The sequence below is a fragment of the Pseudopipra pipra genome, chromosome 3, assembly GCF_036250125.1.
Source record: "Pseudopipra pipra isolate bDixPip1 chromosome 3, bDixPip1.hap1, whole genome shotgun sequence".
In the NCBI taxonomy this organism is placed as follows: Eukaryota; Metazoa; Chordata; class Aves; order Passeriformes; family Pipridae; genus Pseudopipra; species Pseudopipra pipra.
Genome location: NC_087551.1, coordinates 92130764 through 92152845, shown reverse-complemented (window position 1 = coordinate 92152845; position 22082 = coordinate 92130764). Strand labels below are relative to the sequence as shown.

The 22082-nt window shown below is 36.5% G+C and overlaps 1 protein-coding gene across 3 annotated transcripts in view; it reads left to right on the top strand.

The window, feature by feature from the left end:
* FAM83B (family with sequence similarity 83 member B) overlaps positions 1-22082 on the top strand; it is a 57159-nt gene that overhangs the window by 4248 nt on the left and 30829 nt on the right. For all 3 annotated transcript variants that reach the window (XM_064650324.1, XM_064650326.1, XM_064650325.1), the window contains exon 2: positions 377-880. In XM_064650324.1, coding sequence (XP_064506394.1) covers positions 431-880 — 450 coding nt within the window. In that variant the 5' untranslated portion in view covers positions 377-430. The remainder of the gene's footprint in view (positions 1-376; positions 881-22082) is intronic.

Below are 22082 nucleotides of genomic sequence, written 5' to 3'. Positions count from 1 at the left end.
CTTTCAACACTACTCCGTCACTTGTTACAAAGAGGGTTTTGAAACACAACTTATGGTAGCGTATTGGAACATGCATCAGGTATGTGCTGGTGTTACTGGTACAGATGTTCAGTGTATTATGAGCTCTGATGTAGGACTTCACCAAGTCACTTAATTATGTGTTTAGTTTTGTCGTATGTAAAAGCTCTTTATCTACCTCTTTAATATTCATTTGGCAATATTAGTCTCTGAGCCTTTTCAAAACATTTTTAAATTCTTGGAAGATGCTAGAAAAACTTAGAGCAACATTACCAGAAAAGTATTTTAGTTAATATCTGTGTGCATCATAGATCTCTAGAAATATTCTGGTTGTTTTCTTACTTTTTTCTCTTTGCAGATACATTTCATCAGCTCATGAATGGGAGCTTAAGAGACTTTATACAAAATATATATGAAAATGGAAACTTCATCTTTGCTATCCTCCTTACATGATGAATGCAGATCAGACAACTATATTGAACCACATTACAAGGAATGGTACCGAATAGCTATCGATGCTCTGATTGAAGGAGGTTTAGAAGCCTACAAAGAATTTCTTTCCAAAGAGAGATGCTCAGAGTTCCTAGCGGATGAGGAAATTGATTATATTTTGAACAATGTTCACAAACTTCCCCAAAACACAATTTATTCCTCTAACCATGCCATTGATGACACCTCTTCCTCGGGAACTTACTGGCCCATTGAATCAGATGTGGAAGCTCCAAATCTTGACTTAGGTTGGCCCTACCTGATGCCTGGAATTTCTGGTGGCACAAATATTGATCTGCTTTTTCATCCACCACGAGCACAGCCTTACACTATAAAGGAAACTATTCGGAAGATGATACGAGATGCAAGAAAGGTAAACGTAAAAAATATTATTGAAAAAAAGTGGCAATAATAATCTAGTTGTTGTTTAATTACAAGCTTTTATTATTTATTTTTTTTTTCCTAGCAAGAAAATATTATCTGTCTGCTCTCAATTCAAACAGAAAGATTTTCCCAAACTGATATCAGTCCTTTGGTGTCACATGCACCAGTGTTACGAACCTTAGTTCAGAGGGAGCAGGGGTTAATTGGAGGGATTAATGAATATTACCATTATAATGAATAATTACTATTTTACTGTAATGCTGACCAGTGCATGAGAAATTTGTAGATAATCAGCACACTTTTTCTTTGACCTCAGTTGAATATATATTATTATATATACCTCAAGTGATACAATTCTGTATAACTTGAGGATATATACTAAAGTTTCTGTCTTGCATCAGTGGGAACATGCGTTGGTTTGGTATGGCAGACAATTATTATGAGAAAACAACACTTTGATGTACATCAGACTCATGTACCTTGAGAGTCTCGGGTTTTGGGATTTTCACATGTCCTTGCAGAAGTTAAAGAGAGCTCAGAAGAAAAGAAAAAAACAACAAACTAGGCTTAGGCAACAAGGAAATAGTTTTCCTTGGGTATCTTACCTTCATTTCTGACTAACCACTAGAAATGTGGACACTTCTCCAAATGTACTTGTCTCCACTTAGGGGCACTTGTATCTTCAGTTTCCTATGGCACACCCAGCTTACAATTCAGTGACAGGGTGTTGTATGTAGAAACCACCTTTTGCTTTCAGTGTGTCAGTTTGCAACTTTTTAAGTTTTAAACTTTTCAGTTTAAAACAGTGTCAATTAGAAAAAAGAAACACCAAAAAACGTATTATCATGCAGATCTGTTTAACACTGTGTCACTTTACTTCTAATACATAGGACAAGGTTTCAGAAGTATTCCTAGTAGGTACGTCACCCTCTGATTTCTTCCCCATGAAATAAAATTGTATTCTGCATGACTATGAGCTTTAAAGCAGTAGGATGGGCTCTAGCTTGCATGCATCTGTAAACACGTCAGTGGCTGAAATGTGCGTGCAAATGTGCGCAGTAGAAACAGGCTGAAAAGGGCGGGGAAGGGAAGGACAGTGTCTTTTTACACTGTCTCTCCTATGTTGAGATAAAGCATATAATTTGTTGCGGTAGTAGAGTTATCACTAGGCCTTTTACCCTGCAGTTTATAGTTTAGAATGACTGTATGCTCAAGGAAGAGTTAATTACTTCTCTCCTTCTTTGTCCATTTCAGAGTGAGAGTTGGTGTTTTCTGTTTTAGTATGTAGTGAGACTTGACCGTGCCTTGCCCAAAATACTCTTTTTCAACTGCAGCTCCTGACCTATCAATGGATCCACTGTAAGGGAAACCACAAAACCACAGTTGATTCTATTGCAAAGACTAGTTCAGTTTTGCTACAAGGTCTTGAAATGCCATGAAGAAAGACCATTTCCCATTAGTTGTCTTGCTTTTTGTGACGATCTGCATGCAATCCAGTCCCTCCCAAATGTCTCTCTGGAAAGAAAGGTGGTGCTGATTAATACCACTTTAAGGAGTATGCCTCCTTTGAATGCAGCTATAGAAAAAAAATTAGGTGTGATCCTTGCTTCACTTTGCAAAAGGGTTGGAAACGTAGTATATTGGCTCCATGGTATGTTTGTAGTGCTTCAGCTTTATAAAGAGGATATTTTGTGTGTGTCACTGTAAATCTGACAGATGAAAGGTTTGTTTAGTTGATCAGCACAACCTCAACGTCAACAACTGTAACACTTGATACACTGATACAGGTTGGTTGCTTTGGGGAGCAACAATTAAATCTAAAGACATAATGTTGTTAAGCCTCATCTGTCTGCAGATCCATAGAAATGTTTAAATGATTTCTAAGTAAGGTAAAATAAGGTATTTAAAACATGCTTACAGTAGGTAAACACTTTGCAAACAGGCTAGCATACTTCTCTCAAGCCACTTATAAAAAAAGCAGTTATATTAAACAGGATTCTTTGTTATGTAGTCGTGGAGATGTGTAGTCTTATGAACATATTTGAAGGCAATAGGAAAATATTACACATGAAACACAGAAACCTGGAAAGAATAAATCAGCAAATCATGTTCAACCAACATGTCTCTAAGCAAAATCTATGGGAATTTCAGCAAGCTTATTTGTGAAAGTAAACAGGCTAGCATACTTCTTGGAGGTGGGCATATTCATACCACCTAAACTTTAAGCACCAAACCTGAGTGCCTGAGTTCAGGCTCTGATTTCCCTGGGCTACTTGAACTCTCAGTGCAGTAGGAAACCAGTTCCTACAAGGGCAAAGCAGAGAATGTTTCTGCAGTGATTGACCCCATGAAGGAACGCATTCGATACGTATTTATAGGTACAAACTATCCCAAAAATTCATGAAGGAGACTGAGCCAATATATAAGGAGATATATATATATATATATATATATCCTTATATAAAGATATATAAGGATAAGATGACACTATTAGTGGACTTACCCTTGACCTCTTTAGTGCTCGATGCATCACAGTGTCGCTCCTTAAAATGATTATTACATATGTTAATTTTGACCTTAAGAAGACATGTTGTAAACAACATTAAGCAACTTGCTTGCTGACAGTGATTTTTTCCTGACTAAAGAGGAAAATCATTTGTAAAGCCATGCTACACTAGATTAAAACCAGCAACTATGAAAAAGTGGTGTAAGAAAAGTCTTCTCACATGATTCTTAAATACATAATCAGCATAACCATTATGCATATCACCTTCATCGTAAAGTACAAGAGATATAATCATGGAATTTTTCTTACAGAAAAGGATCAATACTGTTAAGTTCTAGAAAAATGAGCTAACCATTTTAAGGAAATGAATCCATTCTTATGATACATGTTTCTGAACTTCTGTTAGAGCAGGGAAACTGCATCGTACATAGCATGGCATTCCATTGCCATCTGTACTGCAGCACTTCTGTGGGATAGGTGTGATGTGAGCGGAGTGCCTTAGGTCAAACCAAGATGTCAACAAAATGGGTTTACAATTGGTGTAACTAGACCTCATCTCCAAATGATACAGCTTGCCAATCACCTGCCTCTGTCAACATAACCTGTGTTCATGCAAGGAGGCTGTTTGGCGTGACTGTGTCAACTGGGGAGACACGAGTCTTTTTCCCATGTTGATACAACCATGTGAGGAAAAAGGACTTCAAGGTCTGTCTGACCTTAATGATGGACAAACTTTTGTAAACAAGCCAGTTGCCTTGTTTCTCTTATGTTTTGGAGTCTTCTACCTTTAATCATTGGCAGATTTCCGGCTTCTCTGAAGCTTGAGGTGCTCCTACAGCCTGACTCATCATGGCTGGGCTGTCTGAACAGCAACTGATAATGTTTAGCAGTTTTTACTGAGAAGATTATTCATCTGGGAAATGATATCAAGATGATTACTCACCTGTGTCAGGTTGATGTGAAACTTCCTTCTCTTACTATGAAGTAACACTGAGACTTCAAAAATGAAGTGTCCTCTCCCTGTATGGCTTTTCATAAGAGTTGCCTCAAAACTGTCAGTTATGAGAGTTGTACATGTGTGCAAGAAATATCTTGCACTATTCTTCTCAGGTGTGATTGACAGGGTGAGGCAACAGGGGAAGACAGGACAGAGCACCAAAGGGTCCTTCTGGCAGTGTGTTTTTCTCTTACTTCATTAACTGGATTCCTCTGTCGACCACAGAGAAGTTCCTACACAGTTTGAGAGAGAATGCTCAGCCGAGTTTCAGGCTAATATCAAAATAAGGATCTGCTCTTCCGAGAGAGAAGTAAAACCTGTTTCTTAAAGAACTATGTTGTTTAGACAACCCAAGGATTGCTGGTTTGCAGCACGAGCTAGAAAATGTTGAAAGACTTTCCTGACATACTTTTGGGATTTATGATGGATTGTATGAAGTTACATGCATTTCAGTAAATATGCAATACTTTTCACTGATTTTATTTTATTCAGATAGACGAGCAAGCTTAAGCCTGGGTTCATAAAGTCAGTGATAGTTTTAAGACTTTTTAAAAAACATAATTGCTTGGAAGCTTAAATAAAAATTTAAGTGGTTGTTTTATCATTTTGGAAAATTAAAAAAAGGCAATTGTTTTTGCTGAATTACTCATGCTTGGGTTTTTTAATATGAGAAAAGGTTGCAAAACTTGGACCCTTGGGGAAGAATTAAGTTACACACTATAAACGAGTGTAACTTGTTATTAGTCGTGCTGGACACTGTAGGTAGGCAGTTAGTAAGTCAAAAAGGACTTCCTTTGAATTCTTGTGAGAGAGAGTTATGAACAAAATATAATGTCTGTGTTGTTTTCTAAAGCAGGGGACTGAGTGAAATAAACAAAAACAATTGACTCACTTTACAAATATATAAGAAGGAAAATATTTTCTTTAGTTTAGGGGTTTTTTAAATTTATTTTGTTTTGTGTTGTTTCAGGCAAGAGTGAGAGGTGTGTTACAGCAAAAAATATTCCCTGTTAATTAACTATTAATCACTATTGATACTTTATTAATAATCACTATTATTCACTGTTAATCTCATTTGGTCATGTGTATAATACAGTAATAGTCTAGTACTGACTGCAGTCTAGTATGAAAGAAAAAATCAAATTCTTTCCATGCTTATATGAAAAGCAATGTTTCTGTACAGAAAAAAACTTGTAGAATATGGGTGTGTTGAGCAATCTTTTATTACTCTCTCAGCAATACTGTTTGCCAACTGTTTTAAATGTAATTTGAACACAGACTGGAACAATGATAATGAATTCTGCTTATGGCAATGCTTGTCTTAGCTCATTAATTGCATCAGTACGAGCAGAAGAGAGAGAGGGGCTGCGCTTTTTTGTTCATAAAAGCCAGAGCAGTCTGTTGAATTCAGGGAGAGGGAAGAGATAAATGCAGTAGTTGTCCCACTCAGATATTTTCTATATTATCTGTAGAGTGAGAATCAGTGGATATAATTTTTTTAAGCTGAAAATAACACAGAAATACTCAGTTTCCAACCAAAGACATATAGGCAACATTTTCCATGACAAAATATTCCATCTCACCAGGATTTCAGCAGGTGCCTTTTGGTTCAGGTGCTCTGCTGAAGGGTCTATTCATCAGTCACTTCCACTCAACGTCTGTTAAATGGCTTCCTGATAGTTGAAAACCAGCACGACAGTCATGTGTATGGTTCCCAGGTGAAACATAATTTTTAGTCTTTGATAGATTTATTTGAGAAAGTGAGGTCATGTCCCAGCCTTTCTAATCGCACAGAGTATATGCCATGTGTTGGAAGAGGACACACGCCTTTCTCTTGATGCTATTGTTGTGTGACCCAGTGTCAATTTTTTGTCATCACAAAGTAATGCTGCTCACAGCAAGTAATAATTTTAGGTATTTATCTTCTTGGATTTGCCTTTGGAGTCTTCACAGTATTTTACTTGCTTGTCCCTTTCTCTCCCTGCTGTCCTGCTCCCTCCATGTAAGGGTAGTCCCAGAGCAGTCCCAACAGTACATTCAAAATGCAGGCAGAGAGGACTGCTGTCAGTGGGACACATCTGCAAACACTTTTTAATCTGGAAAGCCTGGGACTTTTGGAAGTGCAGTTCTTATACACAGTTGCTCTAAATGTGAAACCCACAATTTTTTGTGGTAGCCCTCCTGCTAGGTGGGAAGGATCCAATTCTGAAAAGCAGTCAGAGACTAGGGCTAGCCTGTGGAGTGGGAATTTTTGATAACATAATTTTTAATCAGTTGTGGTGATTTTTTACTCAGGTTTCTGTCTTTGCAAGACTTTTGACATCTTCAATACTCCTACATTAAAACATGTAATTAAATAATTTATAGGTATTACCCTCTTTATGTCACGAGTGTGCTAATGTGTTACCAAAATATCACACCTCCATCATGAATTTAAAAATGGAACAGGGAAAATTAAAGGCCAAATATTGCAGGCAGCTCTATTTCTTTATTAATGTCTGTCTCATTCACATATATATGAGAAGTAAGCATACACATATGCTTGGTAGCAATTCTTTTCATTAAAACATTTTCTCTTATTGACATAAATCTTTGTCAGTCAAAACAAAAGCGCTATTAAGAAGTCATTTACGCTTTTTGCACATTGAGTAGATTAAAGTGTTCTTTATCAAATTCAACAATAACTTTGTACTACAGTATACTGAAGCAATTACAGATCAAAATATGCTATAAATACAAAACTGTTGATGTAAAATAATTTTGCCCTGGCAGAATGCTCCTTTCAGTGCCCAGACTACTGTATTTGGGCTTTGTCCCTCTCCTTTTCTTGCTTGTAAAAAACCCCATGATAATGTTTAAGTGTTATTTTTGTTTGTCTGAATTCCTATCCTGAAGAGATCTCTGTTTTTCTAATTTTTTTTTCAGCTAGGAAACAATCTTGCCTGAAGAACTGTAGGCTTAATCACTTCACATTCATATTGCCATAAGCCTTTTTTCATGTCTTGCAGTTTTAGCACAGCTTTTGATCTCGTGTTAGCTTTCCAATATAGCCAGTGATGCTCTGTGGGATGGGGGACACATTGTGGGTGATTTTAACCTTTAAATTTGTTTGTTAGATATCAGAATTTGGAAACTAAAATATTATACTGTCTTTGGTAGAATTTTAAATGAGCATAGCTTGATGTGCAGATACCTGTAATACTGCAACAGTATTTGTGTATCACAGTGTGGTAGAAACTACATGGAAAGTGGAGAAGTGCTGACATGGAACAAAACAAAAAAGTTCAAAATTTCCCATTCTTCTGTTTGGAAAGAGTGGGCTTGAATGTCAATGAGTTACATGTATGAAGTTTCCTCTTATATCAGATCTGAGTACAAGTATCTACTTCACTTCAGAACAATTTGCTTAATGCTGCATTATTTTCCTTGGGGAACACTGCAAGTATTTCAGTACAGATGATAAAGGGGTCAAAGTACACTTTATTATTTACATCTCTAAGAGAAGTGCAGGTCTTGCCATAGACAGCAGTGCAGTCATGCCTTTCCTTTTAGTCTGTTGATAGAGTATGTCTATAACCATTTTCTAATAAAGATACAATAAAATAACAGTAGAAGTTAAAGTCCACTTTTTCAAAAATGCTAGGAGCATGCCTGAGACCTCAGAGGGCTTTGCTCATTAAAATCCAACTGTAATTTACCTTTGGAAGGAGGAAGCAGTGGCCATCACAACAGTAACAGGGTGTAACTGTTGCTGAGCTTACTACTTTACAGTAGGATCTCCAGACATCCATAAAATGATTCACCTCAATAGAGCTGTTCAAAACAAATAACTGCAAGGTCTGGCTGTGGCTTGCTTGATCAACAGTTCATAATTTTTCAGCGTACAGTCCCCTGGTCAGTTAGCCAGAAGTTATAGTAGTGTTATTTGCATTAAAAATACAGAAGTAGAAACAACCAAACTAGCCATCTCTGCTTTCCTTGCCTTTGTTTGGCATCTCTTCCTATATCTTGGGTGTTTGTTTTCTGAAGCTGTAAATGTCATTATGTTTTGCTACGTGTCTGTATAGGTTACTGGTGTCTTAATCTTCCTGATTGGTAGCAGCCAGTACAGACATACCACTACTACAATATAAAGAGTAGATTCAGAATTTATATACTCTCCTTTATCCTTAGCCAGTAAAAAACATGACCAAAGTGTGTGCAGTTTCATAGATGAGAATATTGAGCCACATTGAGTATTAAATGAATATAAATCACAATTCAAAAAAAAAAGGTACAGTTATAAACAAAAAGCGTAAGAGTATTATACATTAGTAAACAGTACGCAGAGCAAGTAGAGGCTAGCTTTTATTTTCTTGCCTCTCTGGTTTTGGTTGATAATAAAAATCACAGTCATGCATTTAGAGTTATGAAAACTAGTTTCTGAGGAACATCTGAGGAACTTCTCCAAAAAAGTTGCAGATCGTAGATTTGTAGTGCTTACTTTTAAAAAATATTTGTAAAAGCATAAAGTCGTTTCTTATCTTCAGATAAGGAGGGTGTATCTTTAAAACAGACACAGGGTGTTCTCATACCTTATCTAGGAGCAGATTATCTTAACCAGTTCTGTCTCTTGGTCTGGAGTGTTTGTACTGACTGCCCAGAAGATGTAAAATGTGAGGGAACCAGAACAGATTCCTCAAAACCAGGATCTGTGGTGACCCCTGCTTTCCTCAGCAAGGTGTGTGGGCATAAAGCTGCCTTCAGAGAACTTTTATCCAGGGATTTTTGCTAGCTGCAGCACCAGATCTCCTCAGGCCTTTTCACTTCTGCCAGTGATCCCTCTGTCAGAGATGAAGCTGGGTGATAGGATAATAAGAGAAGTTATGCACCGTATCTCTTAGAGATGAAAAGAAAAGCTTTGATACCTGCTTCATCCACTAGCAATCAGGCTCGAAGAGTAGCACAGGATTGTGTGTTCAGGTAGCCAAATAGGTGTGCCTTCAGTTCAAACAGCAGATATAACAGCCTTATTTTCATGCTGTTTCCTGGGGCTGCAGGCACTCTTTGCCAAGCAGGGTGTACTTCAACTCAATAAACTCCCTTTATGGCTTAAGTACTAGGTAAAGCACTGGACATCGCCTTCAAATTCAGGTGAATCTGAATGGCATCAGCCCACAGAAAGTATTGTAGTTAGTGTTTTACTGCTAGGCTTTTGATGCTCAGTAAGCCAGAAATAATAATGAAGATGAGATGAAATAACCAGCACAGAAGAAAAGTATGATTCTCGGTGGGACCTTTCTCAAGAAATGCCCTCTAAGGAACTAAGCCCTTTAAGCTGTTCAGAATTCGCTGCTAGTGAGCTGTGCCTTCTGATCAGAGACATCAGAGGCAGCAAAGAGAAGTGACAGTGTCAAGCCAGCAAATCTGATTTGTCTCAAATGCCAGCGAGATACTGCTCGTCAAAACGACAAGCTCTCCATCTAGCATGACAAAGCACATTAATATCTGAAGCTCTCTTCTGATAATTTTTTGGCACTGACTAATGCTGGATTAGCATTCAGGCAAGCAATAATTGCCTGAAAAGTCGCTGTCAAGGGTGTGGGTTTCTTTTAAATAATAGACAGGTATATGTGGCAGCACAGTATATGTTTGATGGAGATCAGTAACCTGTCTTTGCTGAGGATGGGCCTAAAAATATAACCATCTACAGATCTTCTGGATCACTTGCCACAAGATCTACTTCTTACAGTAGTATGTACTCTTACAAGTCTACAGAAAGTTGCTTTAGAATGTTAGCAAAAACTGTATTATTTTGCACAAAGGATATACTTTTGAAATGAGAAAACTAAGCATAGAGATGAAACTGGAAATCATGATTAATTCTTCTATTTGTTTATTATTTGCTATCACCTTTTTCACGTTTTAGCATTACAAGAGAACCAATAATATTATTATATTTTCATAATAGATTTTATGATGCACAATATGATTGCAGTAATATCATCATCTATTTTGTTAATAAATTCTAGACTTACTGAATGTCAGTAAGCCACTTGTGCCAGAAATCTAATTAGTCAGGTGATTTGATTTCTTATGTGTAATTTTAATGATGAAAGTGGAGTCCAGATCTGAAGTGCTGTGATACAAGATTGCAGTCTACCATTACATGATTTCTGTCATGAGTAAAGGCTTAGAACTTTGTGTTGAAGTAAGAGGGGCTAAGCAGTGTCTTTGCAATGAGTTCTTGAGATGTCAGAAAGCTCTTCTGTGTAAATGTCAGAGCCTTGCAAAGCCAGGGCTCCAAGTGCTTTTCAGAGGAATAAAAAGGAGGGAAGAGGTGTGCTGTTCTTGGGTGTTGGGAAAGAGGCATGTCAGAAGAGCAGGAATCTCTGCTAGTCCTTTCAGTTGATTCCTTTTGGAAACCAGTGTGTCAACTAAACCCTGTCTAGACCTTCTGAGGGGTTGTAGCACTCTGGAGCCTGCACCCAGGGTGAAAATGCTTGCAGTTTGAGATTACTGGACTCTTCCAGCATCATGTGGAAGGGGACAGCTTTAAGACATACACAGGTGGATCAGTGTTCAAAGCAGCTGATCAGTTCAAATCAGAAGTAACTCCATGAGAATCCGTATCAAAGGGATGGAAGTAAGGCATGAAAGTTGTCCATACAGAGGTGACCATACTTACAGTATGATTAGAAACCTGTACATTTTTGGTTGTAGTTCCCTTTTCCTTCCTTCCTTCTTTACTCCCCCACTCCAGCTCTATTCCTTGGGCAGTCCTAGCTCCTCTGTCCTTTCTCCTTTCATTGTGCACCTCAGGCAGGGGAGAGAGTTTGCTGCCTGCTCCAGACACTTCTGGCATCTTCCTGGAATGCAGTTCCAGATGTGACATCTGGGAATGTGATGTCCCTCATAGGTCGATAAGGAAAAGTGGCTGCCTTGGAGGATGCTAGTACACCTGAAGCCAGTGCTTGCAGTACTGTTTTTGTCTTTTCCCTATCCTCTGTCACTCCCAGCAAGAACTTGTAAAAACCACCATGATGTTAGAAACACAGCAGTGCTTTTGAATTGCTAGTCAAATTGCTTAATTTTATTGCTAGGTTTCTGATTTTTATTATAAATTGTACATCTAACAGATTAAATATTAGAGGATGTATATTTTCTGAATAGGACTGTCTTACTGATGTTGTTTGGCAACAATTATGAAGTTTAGAGATCTAGCACTTGTATATCAGAAATGACAGTACACTATTTAATTACAATGACTTGTATACACAATTGATTTTCATCTCATTTTGTCAAATAATACATCTTGAAACTTGAAAAGAATTTTTGGGGGGATAGTTAGTAAAGGGCAGAAAGACAAAAATACAATACCTGTTCAAAGAAGACACTTTTTTTCTTCTTCAATCAAAATTAGATCCCTAATCCTGAGAGGACTTAAAACTCTAATTTGTATACATGAGAGGTTCCATTAACTTTACATGCATATGTGTTTGCAGGATTGATACCTAGGGATGTGACCATATATCATTAAGAATATGATTTTAAATGTTTAATTAATCTCTTTCTCTTAAGTTGTGCCACAGTACACTTGTAGTACAAAACGAGCTTCATCTTCAGTTGATTGTATCCACTGTGAGCGACTAAAAAAAGAATAATGTGTGTCCAAGCAGACTCCTGCATTTTTTTTATTCTAAATAAAAACTGTTGTATAACTGAATATCAGAAACCCAAGCAAAGCATTGAAACTAGTGGAAGGCTTCACCTTCCCCAGATGCTATTCCATCCCTCAGTCCTCCTTTACTGATCCCTGCAGCCAGGCCCAGGTCCTGCAGAAGCCTAACCCAAAGGAATGGATGCACATGTGAATGTTATAGAAGATTAGGCTGGTCCCTTCAAAAGAAGTACAAGAGTGAGACTAATTTATCATGTTGATACATAAAGAGCGAGAACAGATTTTGTCAATATAGAATATCTGTCAAAGAACATTTTTTTGAGTAATTTCCTATAAATGGCCTCAATCAAAATGTTTGAGTCCTCTGCTAGCAAACCTTTACAATTTATACTGGGGATAAGGACTTTGTTGTGTCCTGCTACATTACACATGCTTAGTGAGTTTATATACACTGCAAGGAAAATTCCATGAAGTTTCTCAATTTGTATTGTTAAGACTTTTGAAATTATTGCAAAATATATATTGAAAGCACGCATGCACTTTTTCATGCATGCTGGCATGCAAGTAAGAAAAATCAAAGAAAAAACTCTAAGTAATGAACATCTGGAATTTAGTTACTGTGATAGAACTGTCCAAAATAGTTTATGGATTTTGTTTTTTAAATGCTCCATATTCTTAAATTAAAACAAAAAACCCAGTTACCTTGAGAAATAGTTTCATGGACAGTTATGACATTGCGTTGATACAAAGTGGTGTGTACACAGATAGACATACATATTTTTACTTTTCTTAGTAATTACTAATCACTAAAGTAATTCAGTGATGTTTCAAAGAATTCTAGGGATCAGAATTTCGTAATCTGCTAAATTCTATGGAGAGACATTGCTCATACTATTGAGGAGGTTATTCGTTACATTTAGTAATAAAGAGTAGTCCTTTGAGATTCAAAGAAGAAAGCATTTCAGTTTAATGTGTTACTGTCTAGTTCGTAACCCGTATGTCTATTGTTAAGGTAATAGACTGCACATAAAAAAATACAGATAATTAGAAAAGGGAAAATACCTAATTTCTAAAGGATGTTAGTGGTACTTTAATGCAGGCATTGAAGTTACAAAGCTGAGTACTGTATCTGAAAGCAGCATTAGAAGATGATATTTGACAGACTTTTTTCCGTAGTATTTACTATGAAGATACCACAAAAAAACTAGGTGTTTAAAGATTTTGGGGGATTTCCAGCAAAGTACATTGACATTCTAGTAGCACACCTATATGGGAATTACCTGTTGTGGAAATATGATCCTGAATGAGAAACAAAAAACTGTGGCATTTTAATTCTAAATACAGATCTTTTTCTGACTTTTTTAAAAGAACTAACAGTAACATTATTGGCTGTATTTCAGTTCATCCTGATGTTCACACAGACTCTGTAGATTTAAAAACTCAAATGGAACTTACTCAAAGCTGATTGCTGTCATGCAGTTTTTATAGAGATTTGTAATATGTGTAGTACGTGTAAAAGTACTACAGGCATAGGTTTAAGCATAATTTTTCCTTGCTCAATAGATTCAAATTTGGGCAGACTCTGATCAGTCTTGGCTCAATGTGTGTCAAAAATTTTAGGACAAAAAATCCCTGATATGGCACAAAAATACACAAAGCTTCTTGTCAATACCTCTTGTGTCCTAACAGTGGAGATGTTACTGATAGTTATGCTAAATATTCTCCTGTTTGAGATTATGAAAGAAATTACCTTAACCAGAGTTTAAGCTAATTCTCTAGTGAGGAGAAATTTGGAAGTATAGAAAACATTGTATATAGAAAGCATGTCGTAATATACAACCTAAAAATAATCTAGTATTTTTTTTCTGAATTAGTGACTTCCACTGACTGAGCTACAGTAAAAATTCACTGAATTTTATTTTTAATTTTTCAACAGCTATAAATAAAGTCTGTAGCAATTGCAATGTAAGTAATATACATTGAGGTGTTCTGGTTTTGTTTTTAAATTGCTTACTTGTGGCTCTGAATTGGATTTGAGCTTCAAACACTAAAAATATAAAGTATCCCATTTGGTCAATTTTATGACTATAAAATATATAAACCAAATAGGGGAAATCTCTTTACCTATTAAAAAAAAGAAAAAAGTGACATTAAATATTTTTAAATCATCTGTATTAACATGTTACAAAATATTTATATAAATAAATAAGCGCACACACGCTGAAATTTCATTTAAAAGCTTGCTGTCAGCAGCTGCCACAGTAAATATTGCACCACAAGGCTGAAATGCAGAACACCTATGAATATGATGTATGCCAAAAATCTTTCATGGTAATTTTGAACATACTTGACTAAATTAATGCATTATGAAAATTGAGAATGGTATTTCACTTAGGACATTTTAATTAATGTCAGAGTCGTGGTTGGCTCTTGAAGGTCAGCAGGTTGTCCAGAAAGAATTTTGCTGTTAGTCAGCTATACACTCTTTTTCTTTCCGTTCTCAAATTTGCTCAAAACCACAAAACCAAGACAATCTCATATTAAATGTTTAATTTGTTTTCAAGTTGTAAAATATTCCTCAGTGTTTCAGAGAACCATTCGTCTGCAGTTTTTGCTTCCTTGGTTGTTTTTGGGTGCTTTGTGCCTGGGAATTTGAAGTGAATGACCCTTTGCGCTGTATCCAATCAGAGTTCCTATGATCCAGGTTCGTTCCCCTCTAAATCCCAGTGGCAGGGCTTTAGTTTTGAACTCAGTCATAAGAGACATGATTTCTCCCCATCACTATCAGTAACTGGGATATTTTAATGAATGCTTTTTTTTTTAGAAATCAGTCTTCTTTACTTCTTGATTATATGCTGTTTCTTGTGCTATGTTTATGTGTCCTCTTCATAAGCCCTGTCATTGCTTTCCTTTTCAGATATGATTTTCTAATTGATTTTACTGAAAGTTGTTTTGAAAGAGAGCTGAGTAAACATGTGCCTATAATCAGTGTTTGTATCCTTTAGAAACTCACTTCATAGGGCTTTCCCTATTGCAAAATCAGCAGAGGTTGATAAAACTGAGAGATTCATAGGTTTTGATGTCAGAAGGGACCATTATGATAATGACATCTGACTCCCTGCACAGCACAAGCCTGACAGTGTTGCATCTTCATAGAGCTGATACTAAGAATCAATCTGACCTTAAAACACTTGAGTGCTGGTCTTACAGTCAACTGTTCTGGGTAACTAATTAATAATTGCTCAGAAGATCAGATTTTTTTTCAACAATCACTTTTCTCTAAATGATGGAATTTGCTTGAGGAAACCCATGTTGCAAGCTCAGACGAAGCCTGCTTGAGCTTTCTGCTTGTGTATCTCATCACTCAACATGACAGTCAGACAAAAGAGAAGATGCAGAGAATTTTAAATACAGGACTGGATGGTGAGGTGAGGCTTTGGCTGCTTCGTAGCCACAGGGATTGCTTTCATAGGGACTTTGGGCTGCTCAGCCTCTCTATAAATACAGGCCCTTAGCCTCTGAGGATCTGTTCACATAGCAGGATTCAGTGCAGTGAGGAGATTCACGAGGAGCAAGGCATCTTCACCTCCTCAGAGCAGCACCTTTGCGTGACTAGACTGTTTCCAGTAACAAAGTTAATTAGTAATGGGCTGACTCAGATGCCCTGCACAGGACAGCAATGTGACACTCACATACACACCCTGTATATTTTCTGTTTCCCAGATAAAAATAGATGCGATATGTTATTCCTGCATTAATTAAATGGTTTGTGCTTTACAGATGAGAAGCTTTCTGTGTGCACTAAAGTGTTATTGTAAGTAATTTAAAAGGAATTTAAAAAGCTGCTTATTTTTTCTGGTAATTTTTCCAGAGTCTTTTATGACAGAGAAGTAGCAGAAGCAGACTTCAGTAAGTTTCTGTTCTTTTAGTTACACCGTGGATGATTTGGGAGGCCATAAATGACATTAGTCTATTAAAAATATATTTCTATGCTAATATCTTCTAGAACTAGGTAAAATGGGAGTGATTCACATGCTTTTCTAGTTTCATGCATTTGTATCCATTCAAAGATCTTTTACATCTTTTATATTATTATTTGTATGCTTTTATTTTTGCTGAATATAAAAGTTTTGCTTTTAAATTGGTATAGTTAAGACTTGGAAGACAAATTCCATGTAGAACACAGACTCCTCATCTCTAAACATGAATACTAGCTCAAAGTGATTTGTGAAAACATATACATAGTTTGGGGTACTCATGTACTAGGGGTTACTGAACACAGTTCAAGAGCTTAAGTTGAAATCTGCCTTCTCAGGTGCTTCCAATGGTTTAAAACTTAATATTTTGCATCAGCTTTTTGTATATTCGTTTCGTCCATGAGATTGTTTGTTTGCTTTAGAAGATTCAAGCAAAAATATTTCAGTAATATCCAAATACAAAAGAGAGTTATTTGCTTCCCCATTATCTGCCCATGTTCTGATGTTACATTTTTCTCACAGTGTTCCTCTATGCAGCTGTGAGAAACAAGAAAATGCCTTTTTTTGTTGTTCCCTTGTGATACAGGTTGCATTTCAGCAAATGCTCAGTCACCCACATAAATGTCATGAAAGTCTTACCTGTTCCATACTTGCCTCTTGTTTCATAGCAAAATTGTTCCTGTGTCAATTAAAATGATATATGCTGCATTTTTTATGATTGAAAAGAAACTGGAGTACCTTTTAATTACCAACTACTGATCACAGTTGACCAAAAATTATAAAGTCTCTGAAAAATTCCTTCCTGACAGCTATACCTCATATCTCTAGTGAGTGCGCACTGCACCAACATCTGAAAGCAGATTCAGAATTACAAGGAAAGACTCTGAAGAACAGGAAAAGATATACACCTTTTTTAAGTGAGCAAGAAAAAAAGGAAAAAGCTGTCCTGTTATTACATCTGAAACAAGTGTTCTTTTTTCCCACTCATTTGTCAGTACACTGCTGGTTTGAATCTTTTTGTCTAAAGGAAAGAGGCAAATGTAAAAATATGTTTTTTTCAGTCAGCGTGCGTGCACATGTGTGCAATCCTGTACGTGCACATGTACACACTGTGCTACAGAAAGTGTCGATTCTAGGCATGAACAAGTGCACAGGATGCATAGCAGTCTAGTACAGAGAGCCTTATTGTCATGAATTTGGAGTGGGCAGGTTAGTCAAGCGAAGATCTTTCCTGAGATCAGAGAGGTGCTTCATAAGAACAAATATTTATTTGAAGGGCACTAGTTTGCATCAAAAAGCAACACTTTCCAAAGTGTTCTTGGAATAAAATGTTTGCCTCTCCTCCACAGAGGTGTATTGCAGGTTCTCATCTCCATCCTTATTTCAAGCAACCAAAGTTATCTAGTATATTAAGCTGTTAGCATGTTTGGCACATTTTTGAAGAGCCCGTTTTCTGACAGAGCGTGGCTTGATGTAAATCCATGGCTGGTCTGGTCAGTTGTGTTTCTGCCTTTTAAACCTTTGATACCTCTTAGAAAGTTCTGCTTTTGATGGCAAAACACGTGGATTTTCCTCTCTACCCATCATGTTTGCTAGCATACGTACCCTTAAATTACATAGCAATTCAACGCAGAAATGTTTTATGGCTGCAGGGGACTTACTGGCACAAATATGCAGCAAATCTCACAAAGGAAGCCACTGAAGAGCTGCAGTAGGTGCCCCTGCCACTGATTTTCTTCTTTCTCCATTCTTAAATCCAGGTATCTGCTTTGATGTTTTGGAGGAAACTCCCTTGCCCTAGCAGGAGCTTTGTATTTCTTGCTAATGTTCAGCATGCTTCCTGATTAGATCTCTGATTATCAATACCCAAATGGAGATTAGGGGGGTGTGTGTGCGCTGGCATGCAATGCACATCAGGAGGAATATTTTGTAGAAAGGGGAATGCTCTCACATACATGAAGCTGTTGTACAATCAAAGACTTGTGATAACGTTTCTCTTCTATCCATTAATAAAACCCTGTTAACTTGACGTGTTGGTCACTAGCTCAATTCAGTATAAAGGGTTCAGCTACTGGCACACTGATAACTCATTTATTTGAATAACTGTTCATTTTATTCATTCATGAATGATTGCTTCATTAGGAGTCCTATCCTTGTGAGAATGAGAAAAATGAGAGGAGCAAACCATGAGCGCAGGATGATACGTGGAGGCTCCTCCCCAGATGTATCCTAGAAGTGGCCTAGGACTCTGATTTAAGAAAATACACTGAATAAACTTTTAACCATTAAAAATAAACTTTTACATTTAAATAGAAAGACTAGTAGATATCAAAGATGGAGTATTATAACTATCTGATCAGACTTCATCGCAAAGATCAAATAATCTTTCCTGTGATTTTGCATAATTGCAGTATCAAATTGCAAGTGATGAATTAATACTTCTGTGCCCTTGTGGAGGAGCTGCGTGCCAATCAGTGAAAGCTGACGCTAACTGCATTTACAAAAAAATAAAGTGTCACCAAGATAATTCTTACACCCTATGGCTTGTTGTCTGACAAAGATGATTATTCAAGAATCAGCTCACATAGAGACAAAATATCAGTTGAGCAAAACCCTGGCAGAAAGAAATGTTTCTTTAAATTTTTTTAAACTTGTTTCTGTGAATTCCCTTTCTTTTCCATTGACTTGCAACTCCCTCAGATGCCTCTCTGTCTATGGAAGATTCACCCTTCAACAAGAACTGTCAGGTTTCTCTTAAAAACCTTTTGGAGGGTTTTAAAATTGAAATAATTTTTATAAACGATATTTTTAAAGCATAGCATTAATACTAAAATTATAACTCTTTCAACTAGTAATAATTTTACTTGTAGTTCCTTTCTTGTTTTGTTTTTTAAAATGCCGTATTTGATTCAGGAATTAAATTTTGTTTAATACCTTGTTTAGTTCCAATTCACTATTTGCTCTGCTGGGCCTACAAGAATTGTAGCATTTCTTCATTTCTGTTTGCTTCACAGGAGGTTTAAGCAGGGTTTTTATAATTGCTTCCCTACTATTTCAGACATCTTGCTCCATATGTTAATGTGCATACAAATTTGAATTTGTTTTCTTCCTGAAAAGCTGCACATAATTACTTATTAAGTCGATTAATCTTTTCTTATCTTTAGGACATTCTGCTGATGCTTTCAGACTAGTCTGCAATTATTTTTTCATTTTTCATTTAATCTATAATAAATAATATAGTATGCCAGGGTAATGGATTTCACCTGAGGACCTCAACATGATTTGCAGACAGCAATTAATTAATTAGTTTCAAAACCTGTCTTTAAAATAGGTGAAATTGAAATGCAGCCTGCCAGCACACAGTCATTAGCAATATGTTGCACAAGTAGCTGTGGCTGCTCTATGAGCAGGTGGTATAATCTGCTTCTCAAGAGTATCAGAGTAGGTTCCTGCTCAATTGGCAGCATTTTAAAAAATAAATAAATAGTTTAAATCATCTGGTTGGGTTGTTTACCTGGCATTCAGATGTAATTAAGTGCCATATGGATATATGGAGGCATGTATAATGTCTGTAATATCTTTTTCAGAATACTGATCTGATGTCTTTGCTGTTGCTTTTTTTAGCAGCATAAATGTTACTATGGGTGTTTGTCCAGGCATGATATTTTTACTTATAAATACTAAACTGGAAAAATTTTAAAGATTATATATAAGGTGAACAGAGAATCTGGCAGACCTAAGCCCTGCAGAAACTTCTCATTTTTCATCTTCTTCTATTTATACTGGAGGATTGCTGGCTTTCCTTCATACTGACCCATCACTGACCTGTGACCAGGAAATTTAGACAGCCTGGATTCTATATTTTTCTGGTTTACCCTAACCATATTACTGCTTGACCTCCTTAAACAGGTTTAGCTACATCTATAGGGTTTGAAATCAGTGGCAGTGAAGTAAATAGCATCTGTAGCAGGAAGCAAAAGCCTTATTGTGAGTATCATAATGGTATGGTCATAAAATGTGCAATAAAAAGCGGAATATTTTGAAGTCTGTATAAAATTGATAGGAACCGTTTTTAAGCCCACATTCAGTATCCAATATCAGGTTTTTTTCCAATCTCAAATTTAAATGAGTTTCAGGTTTCTCTCTTGAAAGAGGGAGGGAGGGACAGGAAGGGAGAAAGAAAGAATTAAGGGATTGAAGGGGGAGAGGGAAAGGAGAGAGGGAAGAGAGAAGTAAGGGGAAGATAGTAAGAGAAGGAAGAGAAGAAGGTAACAGAAATAGGCCTTAATAATCTGTAAATTATAGTGGTTTTGCTTGCACTTTTGTGACAGCAGTATGAAAATCTTTAATATTATTGAGCTCTACAAGCTGCTAGAAATACTTGCAATCAAAATGTTTTCACTGGACAACTGCTTTAAACATCTGGCCATTAATCAGTCCTTAAGTGTGCATACTTTGTGTCTGTTGCTGACTCTTAATCACATGTATGAAGCTGAATATAAAACCTATAATTTTGAAAAGAATGAAATAAGCACTGTTTTGAAAGGTGTTTTCCCACTTACCTTTCCCTAAATTAGCCCTTATTTCTGTATTCATTGACTCTTGTGTCGATTTTCCTTTCAGAAGTCAGGCTGAGCAACCAACTTGGTCATCAAGCAGTTTTTTGAATATTGGGCAAAAGTGTTATTTCCCTGACACTCAAAAGTTTAATTAAAAATGACCAACAGCAAAATTATTTTTCTGTCTTAGGTGTAAGCTATCCAGGTCTGCTATGTGCAAATATTACCCTATTGCAGTAGACTGTAATGTTCCTTCTTAACCTAAAGACAAGGAAATTATGCCACTTCTTTCCAAAGACTAATTGGAGGCTCTGTTGAAGACTACTTTCTTTACTTTGGTATTGCCTTCTCTATACGATGAACTAGAGGAGGTTTTTAACCAGAATTGGTTCTAGTCTCAGTTGGTATTCTGTGGACATCCATCAATGTCTTCTGCAAGGACTTCCAATTTTTTTATTCCTCTTTTTCTTCTAAATTATACACTTTCACTAGCAGAGTTTCATAGGATTGTGAAATTACCTTTTGGAAGGGGGAAGTTTTGGGTGTCTATAGAGGACAATTCAACAATTAATGATATAATTAGGACTTGTTTCTCAGTATTAAGGTGATTAAGTCAGGTGTTTAATCAGGTCATGCTCATTGGTCTGTAGGCTTCCACTGATTTGAAATCTGGTGTTTGTTTTTTTTTTAATTGGGCACTGCCCACCAAAATAGATTTGTTTTCTCTTCTTCATGTTAGAAAATATTAGTGTTGTTATGATTTTGTGTTTACTTGATGCAAGGTCACCCTGGAATAAGACTCATGGACTTCACAATGCATGGCTTACAAGTCATCCACAACTGTATGTTTTTATTTTTCCACATACTAAAAATGTTTGATTGGCCTTCCTTTTGGACTGTGGTTACTATACTGCATATAGGCATTCTAAAATCCATCTTTCTGAATCATAAACCACTCTGAAACACATCAAGTTTGTGTGCTTACTTGGATCCACCAAAACTTTAATGTGCTTAGAAACTAAAAATAAGCACTTCCTGCTTTTGAGACATTTAGATTTTGAGATTTTAGCTTATTTATAAAATACCAATATTAGATATTCAGCTTTTCCCATTTCATTTAGTTTCAAAAATGTGTTTATTATTAAGGTCTCAAAGATGACAAAGAGTGTGCAGCTCTTGCATAAGCAAACTTAAAAGCAAAATTATCCTCCCCAGTCTAGAAAAGTCAGTCTGAATCATCTCTTCTTCCTATGGATCCACCTTTGACTAAGAGAATCTTTCGTTGTTTCCAAGTGTCTAATTAACAAATGCCAGCAAAGTTATGTACTTGAAGAAATGTTGCTTTTTATATAGTTTAAAGTCTACAGCCTGTAAGTGTTCATTAACATTGTGATTTTCTATACGTTTTCTAGTGTTTTTCAATATGTAAACTCCCAGGAAATGGGGTTCAGTGTTGAAAATGTGTTTATACAGGATTCTTGAGGAAACCAAG